The sequence below is a fragment of the Hemitrygon akajei genome, chromosome 17 (genome assembly GCF_048418815.1).
Source record: "Hemitrygon akajei chromosome 17, sHemAka1.3, whole genome shotgun sequence".
NCBI classification, from domain to species: domain Eukaryota; kingdom Metazoa; phylum Chordata; class Chondrichthyes; order Myliobatiformes; family Dasyatidae; genus Hemitrygon; species Hemitrygon akajei.
The window spans coordinates 77700329-77715045 of record NC_133140.1 but is presented as its reverse complement, the minus strand read 5'-3'; the positions used below and the strand labels follow the sequence as shown (position 1 = coordinate 77715045).

The 14717-nt window shown below is 44.9% G+C and overlaps 1 protein-coding gene across 2 annotated transcripts in view; it reads right to left on the bottom strand.

Annotated features, from left to right (window-relative positions):
• Window positions 1-14717, bottom strand: part of adamts18 (ADAM metallopeptidase with thrombospondin type 1 motif, 18) — a 304264-nt gene that overhangs the window by 67355 nt on the left and 222192 nt on the right. For both annotated transcript variants that reach the window (XM_073070409.1, XM_073070410.1), the window contains 3 exons: window positions 10414-10544; window positions 8595-8718; window positions 2967-3211 (listed from right to left, as the gene is read on the bottom strand). In XM_073070409.1, coding sequence (XP_072926510.1) covers window positions 2967-3211; window positions 8595-8718; window positions 10414-10544 — 500 coding nt within the window. The remainder of the gene's footprint in view (window positions 1-2966; window positions 3212-8594; window positions 8719-10413; window positions 10545-14717) is intronic.

Sequence of the window (14717 nt, the reverse complement as noted above, 5' to 3'; positions counted from 1 at the left end):
CACTTAAGATCCATTTCTTCAAAAATCGTGGTTTTTCCCCTCAACTCCACCAGCCTAACAAGATTTCTCCTGGTTTCTTGTTCATCCCTGATTTCAGTCACTAACTATACACATAATTGTCAAGAATCTAATGGCTGGAACTCCCGCTCTGAATCGCTTTTCTATCTCTAATGTGTGTTTTTTTTTACACAGCAAAACCACAAGACCATAAGCAGAATTAGGCCATTCGACCCAAGGAGTCTGCTCCACCATTCCATCATGGCAGATTTATCAACCCTCTCAACCCCATTTCCCTGCCTTCTCCCCGTGTGGCGCGGCATCCAAGCTGGTGTTGGTGCACCCTCCCACCCCCACCACTGTTTGCTCGACAGAAGACAAGTCATATTGTGTTTGACTGCAGACTGCTGCAACGTTCATGGACTCAGGGTCTTAGATGACTTTTTTTTTGCGTGACTGTATTTTACTGCTATCTTATATGTGCAATATGTCCCTCATGATGTGAATGACTGTTGGTACTATCTTTTGCACCTTGTCGCCAGAGTAGAACTGTTTCATTTGGCTGTATCCATGGGTATTCGTGTGTGGTTAAATGATGATTAAACTTCAACTTAATCAACCTCTGCTTTCAAAATACACAAATAACTTGGCCTCCACAACCATCCGTGGTAAAGAATTCCACAGATTCACCATCCTCCTCATCTCCATTCAAAAGGGACATCCTTGTATTCTGAGGCTATATCCTCTGGTCCTAGACTCCCCGACTCTAGAAATCTCAACGTCCACAAAACCTTTGATCACCTGCTTCGGATGTAACCTGGCATCCAATTTTGTCCTATCATATCCCTTGAACAGACCTCTTATAATTTAAAAGATGACCTCTCGATCTCTCAGTCGACCTTGTAGCTTATTTTTCGACCTGCACCAAACTTGCTCTGTAACTACAACACTAAATTCTAAATCTGTTTTTCTTCCTTTTTATTATCCCAAAGTACTCATATTTGGATGGAATACAAATAAAGCTTTTCATAATACTTCTGTAGAGCTGTGGATCGTGTACTATTGTATGTGTGTGGTGTGTTTACTGTGTATGTGCGTTCATGTGTTTCTACATGCAGACATATAGGTGATACAAAGTCTCTACATGTCTGCATGTGTAAGGATGTGGCACGTTTCTATAGTATCTAGAGCAATCACGTAACGTCACCAGCGATCATTGGGAGAATACTATCAAGCAGGAGGTACAGGAACTTGAAGACCCACATCTCAATGTTCAGCACCAGCTTCTTCCCCACTGTCATCAGCTTCTTGAACCAACCTAAAAAAAACAAGTCCTAATTCTACCTCAGACTGTATTTCCCGAAACCTGCACGAACATTTATTTTTGTTTATTTCGCTAAGTTACCTGCAAGTATAATTTAGTTTTGATTAATTTATGCATGTTGTATTAGTGGGGGAGCCATACTAAGATGAGGAATAACTACCATTCCATGCTGACACCGACCGCTACGTTAGCGCCCGAAGGTGGCGACACCGCAGGCTGCCCTCAGCATAATCCTTGCTGATCTGATTTGACCCAAATAATTCATTTCACTCTCTGTTTCAATGCACGTGTGACGATAAAGCTGTTCGTATCTTAGAAGCATAAAAGTGTAATTTATGTGGATGTACGCGGCGTAGGAGAGTATGTGAGTGTTCATGCATACATAGGTGATTGTGTATATGTGTCTATGCACATCTGTGTGTTTATATGTGCATCTATGTTTGTGTGCACGTGTGTCTTGGTGCAAGTGGATTTGACTGCAGCCACATTTTATCAATCAAGTTTAGCAAAACTTATGAAAAGAGACAGATATTGCAAATATTAGTTTAGGGAAAATATAATGTATCATAATAAGCAAAGCTGCTATCCAAAATTCATGTTCATTTGATATGGGAGTAGAAAGAGGCCATTTGGCCCATCGAGTCTGCTCCAGCATTTCATCTTGGCTGATCCATTTGCCCTTTCAGCTCCAATCTCCTGCCTTCTCCCTGTATCCATTTATGCCCTGACTAATCAAGAATCTATCAACCTTAAACATACCCAAGGACTTGACCTGCTCAGCGGCTTGTGGCAATGAATTCCACAGATTCTCCACACTCTGGCTAAAGAAATTCCTCCTCATCTCCATTCTAAATGGATGCCCCTCTAGTCTGAGGCTGTGTCCTCTGTTCTTAGACTCCCCACCATAGCAGCCATCCTCTCCACATCCACTCTACTGAACCCTTTCAACATTCGATGTTTCAATGAGGCCACTGCTTATTCTTCTGAATTCCAGCGAGTACAGGCCACAGCCACCAAACACTTCCCGGAATCATTTTTGTGAACGTCTGCTGAACCTTCTCCAATGACAGAACATCGTTCCTTAGATAAAGGGCCCAAAACTGCTCATGTGTGACGAACAAAAATCCCACAAACCATTCATTGCTACCCCTTGACTGGTGTGCTTCCCTCATCTGGCCCCCAATTAAAAACTCTTCAAAGCACTAACGTCAATATTTTGTAACCTGTTGCATCCAATTAGACTCTTCTTTCATCTGCCACAATAAGATGAGGACCCAGCCATTACATCACACTGTCTGGGATTTTAATTCTCATTCTGAATGAGAAATAAAAGAAACCACAAACAGTTCCTTTTCAAAGCTGAGAATCTAATGATGAAAATACTGTGCACGGGACACACATCACCCTTTCATTCCAGCATCTCTGCAGTGATTAAGTGCCGGCCATTTAGAAAACTTTTTCGCTGGGGAAATCGTTCTCAGAAAACTGCGATGGGCTGTAATTAAATTAGAAGCTGGGAGGAGAGCTCCCCAGTGGCACCAATCCCACTGAGTCCTCCAGCCAGCTGCCAAGCTGTCACGGGTAATTTTGTGGCACACACAAGTGATGGGAGCGTACAAGAAGGGGGCATAGAAAAACGACTCACTTCAAAGACGAGCGACTCATTAGTCGGTCCGGCTGAAAACAGGCTCTCGGGTTTGTCAAAAGAACGCTGGTAGCTGAACTCAGCTCCCGCGAAGACGAACTTCCCTGGCCAGTCAACGGTCCAATCTCCAGTCAGGTGGTACTTGCCCGTCAGGTTGCGCACGGCCAGGTAACTAGTGGAGATCTCCAGCTCGCGCACGTGGATGTTGCGAGCCCCGGCAGGAACGGTAACAACAGCGTAGTACTCTTCAAGGCAAAGGGAGAGGAGTGACTTGGGGTGGAAAGCAAGATCATTCAAACATCAAAAAAGACATACGTGTTAGTCGGTTAATTGCTCACATCGGGTCCAATGTACAGAAGGGTCTGTTACTGTGCTATATCTTGAAATAAAATAAAAACATTTATCAAAGTCCTCTAAGTGTGTTCTCTGTATTGTGATTCAGAAGCATGGGATCTAATCAGAACTCTCTCCTCCACCTCCTCTCCTTTTCCATTCCCCACTCTGGCTCCCCCTTTGCCCATTCCCTCCCCACCTGCCTATCACCTCTGCCTGGTGCCCCTCCTCCTTCCCTTTCTCTCATGGTCCTCTCTCCCCTCCTATCAGGTTCCTTCTTCTTCAGCCCTTTACCTTTTCCACCTATCACCTCCCAGCTTCTCAATTCATGCCCTCTCCCCCCACCCACCTACCATCACACTCACCTGGCTTCACCTCTCACCTGCTGGCTTGTACTCCTTCCTTCCCCCACCTTCTTATTCGGGCTTCTACCCCCTTCCTTTCCAGTGCTGATAAAGGGTCTTGGCCTGAAGCAGACTGTTTATGCCTCTCCATAGACACTATGTGACCTGCTGTGTTCCTCCAGCACTTTGTATGCATTAACTATAACTAGACTTCCTTTTAATATTACCATTATTTTACCCTGCATCCAAGACCCAAGCTAGACAATAATTGTTTGATTGAAGATTGAATGGTTGACAACACCGGGATTTGAAAATAATAATAGCTTACAGTTAAATAAAGATAACCCTGAGATTCTGAAGAAAACATGACAAATTGTACAAACTTGATGCACACTTCCATTTCAATGAGAAAAGCAGGGCAACATTTTTTTTTTATTTTATTGAGATACAGCGTGGAGCAGGCCTTCCAACACTTTGAGCCACACTGCCCAGCAACCCATGATTTAACCCTAACCCAGTCACGAGACAATTTATAATGACCAATTAACCTACCACATACTACATCTTTGGGCTGTGGGAGGAAACCTGAGCACTCAGAGAAAATCCATTCAGTCACAGGGAGAACGTACAAACTCCTTACAGGCAGCAGTGGGAGCCAAGATCAGGAAAGGATTCCGAAGGTTCAGATATTCCCTCTAGCATGGAGATCAAAATCAAACGGGGCACAATCTTAGAATTAAATCATTTAGGAGGAACATCGGGAAGGACCTTCTTAAGATTTTACATCTCTGGGAACAACTGAAGCTTTCAAGACTTTATTCCTAGGATGTTGCTTCACAGACAAGGGCAACAGCTGTTATCCATCCCTAATAACCACATAAACCAGGACTAATTTCAAGTCCTTAGATGAACCTAAACCAGTTCAGATAAGGATGGTAGATGAAGAATGTTAGATCAGTTCCATTGTTTCCTGGTCATTGTTACCTGTCCATTATTCCAAATTCATTTTGAGTACTGGCTCACCAGAACTCCTTAGATGACACATTCAAACCCACAACCTCGATCAGCTTGGGCAGCAAGAGTATTGGAAGACCCTCAAGCTGGAAGTTGCCCCCCAAGCCACACACCATCTGACTTTGAAATATATCGCCTTTCCTTTATGGTTATTGGGTCAAAATTGTTGAACTCCTTCACTCTTCGGAGACGGCGGTGATTCGAGAAGGCAGCTCACCGCCACTTTCAGAGGGGGAACAAGTGATAGGCAATTAAGTGCTGGCTCAGCCTGTGAAGACCACATCCCTTGAATAGTCATAGAGTAGCTATAGAAAGGTGTAGCACAGAAATAGGTCCTTCGGTCCATCTAGAAAATGCTGAATAATTTAAAATGCCTACTCCCATCAACCTGAACTGGGACCACAGCCCTCCATACCTCTACCATCCGAACTTCACTTAAACATTGAAACCAAGATGGCATGCATCATTTGCACTGGCAGCAAACACTCTGACAACCCTCTGAGTGAAGACGTTTCCCCTCATGTTCCCCGTAAACTTTTCACCTTTCACCGTTAACCCATGACCCCTGGTTGTAGTCCCAGACAACCTCAATGGAAAAGCCTATTTGCATTTACCCTGTCTATACTCCTCACTATTTTGTATGCCTCTATCAAATCTCCTCTCAATCTTCAACGTTCCAAGGAATAAAGTCCTAACCTATTCAAGTCTTTCCTCATAACTCCAGCCCCAGCAACATCCTTGTAAATTTTCTTTTACACTTTCCATCTTATTTACATCATTCCTGTAGGTAGGTGATCAAATCTGCACACAATACTCCAAATTAAGCCTCACCATCACCTTACATAGTTTCAACATAACACCCCATCTCCTGTAATCAATATATTGATTGATGAAAACCAATCAATATATATTGATAAATAAATTTGGATGTACACTTGCCATTTTCATAAATCTGCTCATCAAAACTTCAGGCCTCTGCCTATTTCACCTGTAGCTTAACCACTTTGCCTCCTCATCACATGTTGCAGATATCCAGGGATAAAAGATCAAGGCAGATAATTTAGGCTGAGGTCACGATCTGATCAAATGGAGGAGCGGAAGAAAGAACCACACCAGACCCACTCAAACATGGTAACAGAGTGTAAGGTTCTATTAGATCCTGTAAAATTTTTTAGTATATTTTCAAATGATGTATGCAGACATCTTGTGGGAAGATAGTAGACCCGAATCTCACTCCAAACTGCATTTCTTGTTCCAGATTTATAACTCAAAGCAATCAGATTCATGAGATCACAGAGGGATGTATTTAATACTGACTAAGTGGAGCTGAAAAAGCGTCTTTGAAACTGTTAGGAACCATGAGCATTATGTGATCATATTAAGCTAAAATTGTTCCCAGTGACTTGCGTCTTTTGAGATTTGTGTTCAATGAAACAGTAGCGCAGAAAGTCACCCCAGCTCAGTTGTGTAGTTGTGATTGTTCTATTCTATTCTTCCTGTGCTTGGTTCCTCAAAGTTGATAATGATGACGGGGGTGGTAATGGGGACAAGCTCCCACTACCTACTAAATGCTCCCAATGGGATGCACCTCTAATAGCCTCTAACAACCAAGTCCAGTTCCTGGCCTTCACGTGTGGTTTAGCTACTAAGCCCAGTGGAACAATTGTAGGGACAGGAGAAGGGGCCAAAGTGGGTTAAGTGGAGCCTTAAAACCAGTTGCTTCCAGAAGGTGGGGCTCATCAGCTGTGGTTGACAGCTCATCTAGGAGAAGGAAAACTCTGATCTCAAACCACTGTTGCCTTCCAGCTACACTCACTCATGGAGAAGGCTTCGGGAGTAAACCCCTTGGGAAAAATAGAGAGGTGGAGCCCCCAAGGTGTAACACTGACTGGCAATTCCTACGAAGTTGCTGGTGCCAAACAGCATTGGTCTTTGCTGTTCCTTTGCGTTCAACAGATGCATGGAGAGGGGGAGTTTGCTACATGGGCAACAGCTTTCTCTCCATATTTGACTCCCCAGATTTGCATATCTCGACAACTAGGATGCAACATCCATGGTCGACCCTGATCGATGGAAGCCTCTCTCAGCGCCTGGTTCTATTACGGTCAGTGCAACTGCGTATCGGAGTAAGATTAAAACACGCAGCGATTGTACACAGAACAGTATGACAACATAGTGGCTAGCACAGTGTTTTACAGCGCCAGCAACTGGGGTCCAATTCCCACCACTGTCTGTAAAGAGTTAGTGAATTCTCCAGGTGATCTGGTTTCCTCCCACATTCCAAAAACGTACAGGCTAGGATGGGTAAATTGCAGGATTGTCTGTTGGTGCTGGAAACGTGGCAACACTTGCAAACAGCTCCCAGCACAATCCTCGAAATGTGTTGGTTGTTGACACAAAACAATGTATTTTACTGTGTTTTGACGTACATGCGACAAATCAAGCTAAACGTGTCTCACAGTCAGAGAGTTCATCAGTCCACCAACTCTACACTAATCAACAGGGACCAATCCTACACTAACTCTGTTTTATCCTCCTCACGTTTCTGCCAGTCCAGATGAAGGTTCTCAGCTCAAAAAGTAAGTTCCTCCATCACAGATTCTGACTGACTTGCCAAGTTCCTCCATCACAGATTCTGACTGACCTGCCGAGTTCCTCCATCACAGACTCTGACTGACCTGCCGAGTTCCTCCATCACAGACTCTGACTGACCTGCCAAGTTCCTCCATCACAGATTCTGACTGACCTGCCGAGTTCCTCCATCACAGACTCTGACTGTCCTGCCGAGTTCCTCCATCACAGACTCTGACTGACCTGCCGAGTTCCTCCATCACAGACTCTGACTGTCCTGCCGAGTTCCTCCATCACAGACTCTGACTGACCTGCTGAGTTCCTCCATCACAGACTCTGACCGACCTGCCAAGTTCCTCCAGCGCAGTTTCTGCCTGACCTGACCAGCTCTTTCAGCAGATTCTGCCTAACTTGCCAAGTTCCTCCAGCAGATTCTAACCAGTCCATCTTTTGACTGTGGGAGGAAACCAGGGCATCTGGAGAAAACCCACACATTCTAGAGAGGATGTTCAGACTCCTTACAGAGGATGGAGGGATTAAACTTCAAACTCTGATGCCCCGAGCTGTAATAGCATTGTGCTAACCGCAATGCTACCGTGACACCCCATGATAAGCCATAAGGCAGCTGGATTAATACAGAATTATACATACAGAATGCTGAAGGAACTCAGCAGGTCAGGCAGCATACCACTTCCTCACCTGTCTTCACCTAACACCTTCCAGCTTGTACTCCTTCCCCTCACCCACAACACCTTCTAATTCTGGCTTCTCTCTACTTCCTTCCCATTCATGGTAAAGGGTCCCAGCCCAAAATGTTGACCATTTATTCCACTGCATAGATTTGGTGCGCTCCTCCAGCACTTAGTGAATGCTGCTCTGGATTTCCAGCATCACAGAATCTCTTGTGATATACGTACGGACCAATAATATTTTTTCAGTACTAAAACCCTCTTTCTTTGAACCTATGAGACTCTGTTGGACGCAGGATGGTTTTCTAAGTTCGAGCAGATCTGCCAAAGGTATTTAAGTAATGCTTTCCAAGAGACATTACTAGATGAATGTGTTACACACTCCTCCACAGATGTCTGTTAGAGGTATATGGGGACGTTTTAAGGGTAAGTTTTATTTACACAGAGTGGTGGGTGTCTGGAATGCACTGCCTGGGGTGGCGGTAGAGGCTGATACGTTAACAAACATTTAGATAGGCACATGAATGTCAGGAAAATGAAAAGGGATGCACATTATGTAGGCAGAACAGATTAGTTTAGTTGGCCATTTGCTTATTAATTTAACTAGATCTGCACAACATTGTGGGCGAAAGGGTGTGTTCCTGTGCTGTAATGTTCTATGTACTAGATGCACTTACCGTTTGCCCGGTGCTGCTGAAGGTATTGCCCTTGAAAGAATTTGCAAGTTGAATTATCTCCGTTGCACACTCCGCAAGCATCCATGGTGGCCTTTGACCCCAGAACTCGGTCACACCCCACTGCCTGAAGAAACAGTTCACCAATTAAGGATTAAGGTTAGAATAACTACTTTAACACAGATTGAGAAGTGCCCTCGCCTTGGGCCTTTCCGTTCTGTTTGACCCCAGCTAATCAAGGACTTAACCAGTTTTACTACTCCCTTCCCCCTACCCCTGACCATTTCCAACATCCAAGCTGTACGTCATGTCAACAGTGGATGGGAAGTGCAGGCAATCAGAATGATTCTGGGCTGCTTGCAATTGTCCCTCAGACAGAAGAGAGGCAAGAAGCAGTCCTTGCTTGGCTGTTCTTTTGTGCAGAAAGAATTTATATTTATCGCTCTCACACCCAGATCCTGAAGCTAGCTCACCAATCCCTCTGCTTCCTCAGGAGGCTAAAGAAATTTGACATGTCCCTGTCGACCCTTACCAATTTTTATCAATGTTCTATAAAAAGCATCCTATCTTGATGTACAGTACTGTACAAGGTCTTAGGCACCCAAGATTTTCTCATTCTCCCATCTTCCCTCTCCCGTCGGGTAAAAGCCAAAAGCACATACTACTATGTTCAAGGACAATTTCCATCCCACTTGAATGAACCTCTTCTATGATAAGATGGACTTCTAACCTCACAATCAACCTTATTATGATCTTGCACTTTATTGTTTATCTGCACTGCACTTCCTCTGTAGGTTTTACTTTATTTAACATTATTATAGCTTTAACTTGTTCTAGCTCGATGCAATGTGATCTGTATAAACTATGCAAGACAAGCACTTTAATGCATGTCGGTCATGTGACAACAGTAAACCAATTCCAGCACTAAAATCTTATTGAGGGTCAGCTACCTATCGTGTTCAGTGAGAGATTATTGAGGCATCTGTCTCACAGAGTCATAGAAGACTATAGCACAAATTCAGGACCTTTAGACTACATTGTCCATGCTGAACTGTTCATCTGCCTAGTCCATTTGAACTGCACCTATACCATAGCCCTCCCTGCCCCATATACCTATTCAAATTTCTCTTAAATGTTGAAATCAAACCCGCATCCACTGCTTCTGCTGGCCACTCGTTCCACGCTCTCATCACCCTCTGAGTAAGAAGTTGCCCCCTTATGTTCTCTTTAAACATTTCACCCTTAACCCATGGTTTCTAGTTCTAGTCTCATCTAACTTCAGTGGAAAAAGCCTGCTTGCATTCACCCTATCTATACCCCTCATAATTCTGTATACCTCTATCAAATCTCCCCTCATTCTCCTACACTCTAAGGAATAAAGTTCTAACCTTTTCAAACTTTCCCTATAACTCAAGCCCTGGAAAGATCCTTGTCCATTTTCTCTGCACTCTTTCAATCTTATTTTCAACATTCCTGTACATAGGTGACCAAAACCGCATCCAACGCTTCAAATTAGGCCTCACCAACATCTTACACCACTTCAACATAACATCCCAACTCATGTACTCAGTACTTTGATTTATGAAGGCCAGTATGCCAAAAGATTTCTACCTGTGATGCCACTTTCAAAGAATTGTGGATCTATATTTCCAGTCCCTCTGTTCTACAACAGTCCTCATATATTCCTTTCTTCAAAATATATTCTCTTTGTGATTTTTAATAATAGGAACCCTGCAGGTCTCTAGAGTATAAAAAAAGGGAAGTCTTGTTATAATCCATGTTGCTTTAGCCTATCCACAACAGGAAGTATTCAGCACCTCACCTCACACATGCCGTCAATGCAGACATCAAATCTGTTCTCAACACAAAGGGTACCATCCTTCACTTTGTTGGACATGGCGAAGAAAAAATCAAAATCCTCAGCAATGCAATACAGCTTGCAAACATCTTCATCTGCAAGTACAAAATCAAAATCGTTACTTAAAACCACACCACAGGGCAGAAGCCAGAATTGTATAGCTATCTGCCATTCACTTGTACTGGTCTTTATGAGCTGCAGATTATATCAGATGGTGACAGGAAGAGACAGAAGGCAGACACATCAATCTCTGGACTCATGTCAGTTTGATCCACAGGCTAATCCCCGGGGCAGTTCTGATAAGATATGTTTAGACAGCAGTAAACAATGGCTAAACCTCATCAGTGATGGTACTCCAGCAATGGAAGCCCAGGAACCAGGAATGACTAAGAACAGATACTTCACAAGTATGAAAACGCTCCTTCAGAAGATTAGCCAGTGATAAAATCAATTCCTGAAAGTAGCACAGTATTACATCAACAGGCCAAATGGCTAGTGCTCCTACAACACAGGCAGACAGACAGACATACTTTATTGATCCACAAATCCCTTCTCAAACTCTTCTTCATTCAACCACATCTACAACTTGTTGATTGGTTATCTTCACCTCAGGTTCTCCTCAAGGTAGTGAGTTCCTCATTTCTCCCCTCTCTCTGGGTGAAGATCTCGCTCCCCTGAATCCTATGCTTTTCTCATTAATAACCAACTGATTATTTTAAAATCACTCTGCCTGGTTTTATAGGATTAAAACTTGCAGGAATCCATTTTGCTTAGCTGTTTTTGAATGTCTTCTCAGAAATAGAAGTGAAGCCACTTCTAGTTGAATTGCCCACAGACTCAAATTGCCACAGGGTAAAAAGAAAGTTGGAGATAGATAGAGTGCTCAGAAAACTATCCATTCTTTCCTGGGTTATGGTTTTCTGAACACTGTATTAGAGTTGCTTGGAGTATTCTTTTGTCTCCATGGTGTAGTTTTTGCCAGGTTACTGATTACAGGTTACAGACAGACCTTCCAGATAAAGGTTTACTTCTAATGCCATCAATTGAAGCACCTTGATTGCACATCGGTCTCCAAAAACAGAACTACCTTTATCTAATTACGTGACTTCTAAAACCAATTGCCTGCACCAGTGTGTCATATTAAATGGGGCGAATACTTATGCAATCAATTATTTTGTGTTTTATATTTGTAATTAGTTTAGATCACTTTGTAGAGCTCTGTTTTCACTTTGACACAAAAAAGACTTTTTCTGTTGATGAGTGTCAAAAAGCCAAATTACTATTGTAAAACAATAGAACATGTAAACTCTGGGGGGGGGGTGGGGGAATGAATACTTTTTATAGGCACTCTAAGTACAATTCTGAACTCTACGTGTGAAACCAGTCAGCCAATTTGCACACAGCAAGTCCTCGTTTATAGCAGTGGTCTGACAACCAGAAAATGATGGCATATGAAGGTGTAAACCTTGGCTAGCACACTGTGGAAGGATTTAATTTGAAACCATTCTAAATAATCTGTGATGTCCTATCAAGAATTCAGAATATTAAACTGAACGAAGAAGGGATGTAATGCTGGGCTTTATAAGGTATTGGTTAGACCACACCTGGAATATTGTGAGCAGTCTTAGGCTCCTTATAAAAGAAAGGGTGTGCTGGCATCAGAGAGGGTCTAGAGGAGGGTAACAAGAATGATTCTGGGAATGAAAGGGTTAATGTATGAGGAATGTTTGATGGCTCAGGGATTGTATTCACTGAAGATTAGTAAAGTAGGGGGATCCCTCATTAAAACCTATTGAATATTGATAGGCCCAGGTAGAGTGAACGTGGAGAGGATGTTTCCTATAGTGGAGAAGTCTAGGACCAGAGGGCACAGCCTCAGAATACAAGGAATTCCCTATAGAACAGAGATAAAGCAGAAATTCTTCAGCCAGGTGGCGGTGAATCTGTGGAATTCATTGCCACAAGTGGCTGTGGAGGCCAAGTCATTGGGTATATTTAGAGCTAAGGTTGATGGGTTCTTGATTATTAAGGCATCAAACGTTATGGGGAAAAGGCAGGAGAATGGGGTTGAGAGGGATAATAAATCAGCCACGATGGCTGAATGGCCTAACTGAAGGGGAAATAAATTGTATGCAGGGCTATGTGGCTCACCGCAGGGATTACAGTACCGTGTGACCACAAAGCAGAAGATGACACAATTGAGGTCTTTACAATTGAGCAGGGATTTTCAATGGGATGGGTGCAAAGGAGATTTTAGTAGTTATGGAGTGTCCAAGTTTGGAGGCTAACCTGGATAAAATGAACAAGTGTCTTTGTACTGTGTGAATGGTATACACGGGGTCAACCATCACCAGTCCCTGTGTCTGCCCCAACACAGACCAGCCATCCCCACCTGGATGAACAATAACAGCAGTCCAGCTGGCTATGGCCACCGCCGACTGTTGCAGGGATGAGAGGGAAGAGGCGGCTGCGTATCGCAGTGGGGAGAAACACAGTGGGGCAGGAGGTTTGGCTGCCCGACGTCTGGGAGCCTAGACCGGCTGTTCCGACTGGGGGCCCGTGTGGATGCGTCGGGGGGCAACACTGTACCTCGGCGCTGAAGCCGTGGCTCTCTGGCAGGGCAGCTGCAGGAAGAGGTCCAGGTAGGTGCAGAACAACCACTACCAGTCTCACAGCGGCCCACCGAGGTGCAGCACACCCCACAGCAGCCCAGCAGAACCGGGGGCAAGCGGTGGCAGCCAACAGCCAGGTAGACCTACCCACCACTGACTAGCAGCAATGAGCAGGTGAGCGATCCCATGCTGGCCTAGGTGAGGAGATGGTGAGTGTGGGACGGCAGCCAAAGTGGGTAGAGGTCTCCGCCCTGGACCCAGAGAACAAAGCCCTATACTCTCACTGTTAAGGTGCTATTCCAGTGGTAGCCTTTTTCTGACAACAGCAGACATCTCCTGCAGCTGGTGGTCCCCTGAGGGCTTGGCACCACAGTGCTGCGGTTCGCTTATAGGCTGGCGGGAGCAGCGATTCCGGGGCCACAAAGACGTTGGGCAAACTGCGCAACCGCTTCTACTGGCCTGGGTGGCGCACGGGCTGGCGGGGGCCGGCCATTTCGGAGTTGCCAAGATGTCGGGCGGGCGCCGGCCTGGGTACAGGCAGGACGTGGAGTTGTTCGTGCACTGCTGTGACACTCGCACGTCCCAGAAGGGGCAGGACCACCAGCCTAGGGTGCCAGTGCTGCAGTACATGGTGGGGGCCCCAATTGCCCCACCCAGAAGAAGGAACAACCCCCCAAGCTGGGAATCTGTTGGGAGAGGTGATTAACCGCATCTCCTGTGTGGTACATTGGGGTGCGGTTGCCTGAACGGTGGAAGACAGCTGTGCTGCACCAGGACCAGCTGGCACCGTATTGGCCCTCGGCCACCACCAACCCAGCGAGGCTACAGGGAGGAAGTGACACTCTTGAGTGCCCTGCCTCTTGCCTCAGCAGACAGTGCCTCCTTTGGGGATTGGGGTGGGGGGCAACCCAGCAGTGTCACTGACCACCACCGGGACTTCTGGACTCTGGGGTTGTTGGGGATGGCTGAACCCTCAGGTGGGGGCAGTGTAACGCTCTGGGGTTGGGGTCAGGCTTGGTCGACAGCCCGACCCAGAATTCCTAGCGGCCATTGCTATTTATTGTTCTTGTTTAAAATGCTTTCATGGGATTATGGTGGGGTGTGCAAGTTCATTTATTGCTACATTTTAGCTTGGGTTATACATTTAATTACATGTATGTCTGTGAGTCACCCTAACTGTAACCAGTGTGTCATCATCACCTCCCTCATCAGTATATGAGTGAGTGGGATCTCATAGCACCCGTTCCGTTTTTGTGCTTGTCGCAATAAAGACACAAGCTGGGGTAAACGAGCTTTTCTCGTCTGTCATCGTGGACAAAATGCTCGCCACAATATGCTGGCGATATTAAACCTGATTTAGATTCTGTTTCTACTGTGCTCTGTGTACCATGAAGACTGCTGAGTTAATTGTTCCCTGTAATTTGCTCCCGGTGTGTAGGCACGATCTTGGGAAAGTCGATTAGAATATGTGGAAGATTTAAAAACTGGGAATACTGTAGGATTAGTAGTAAAGGGCAATTAATGTTTGGCACAGGCCTGACGGGCTGAAGGGCCTGCTAGCTTTATAGCTCGATAGTAAGAATGTGAAATTTGCTGTCAGGACTGACAGCTGAGGTTTTTTAACGTGGATCTGAGTATCAGGAAGGAGAAAGGAAT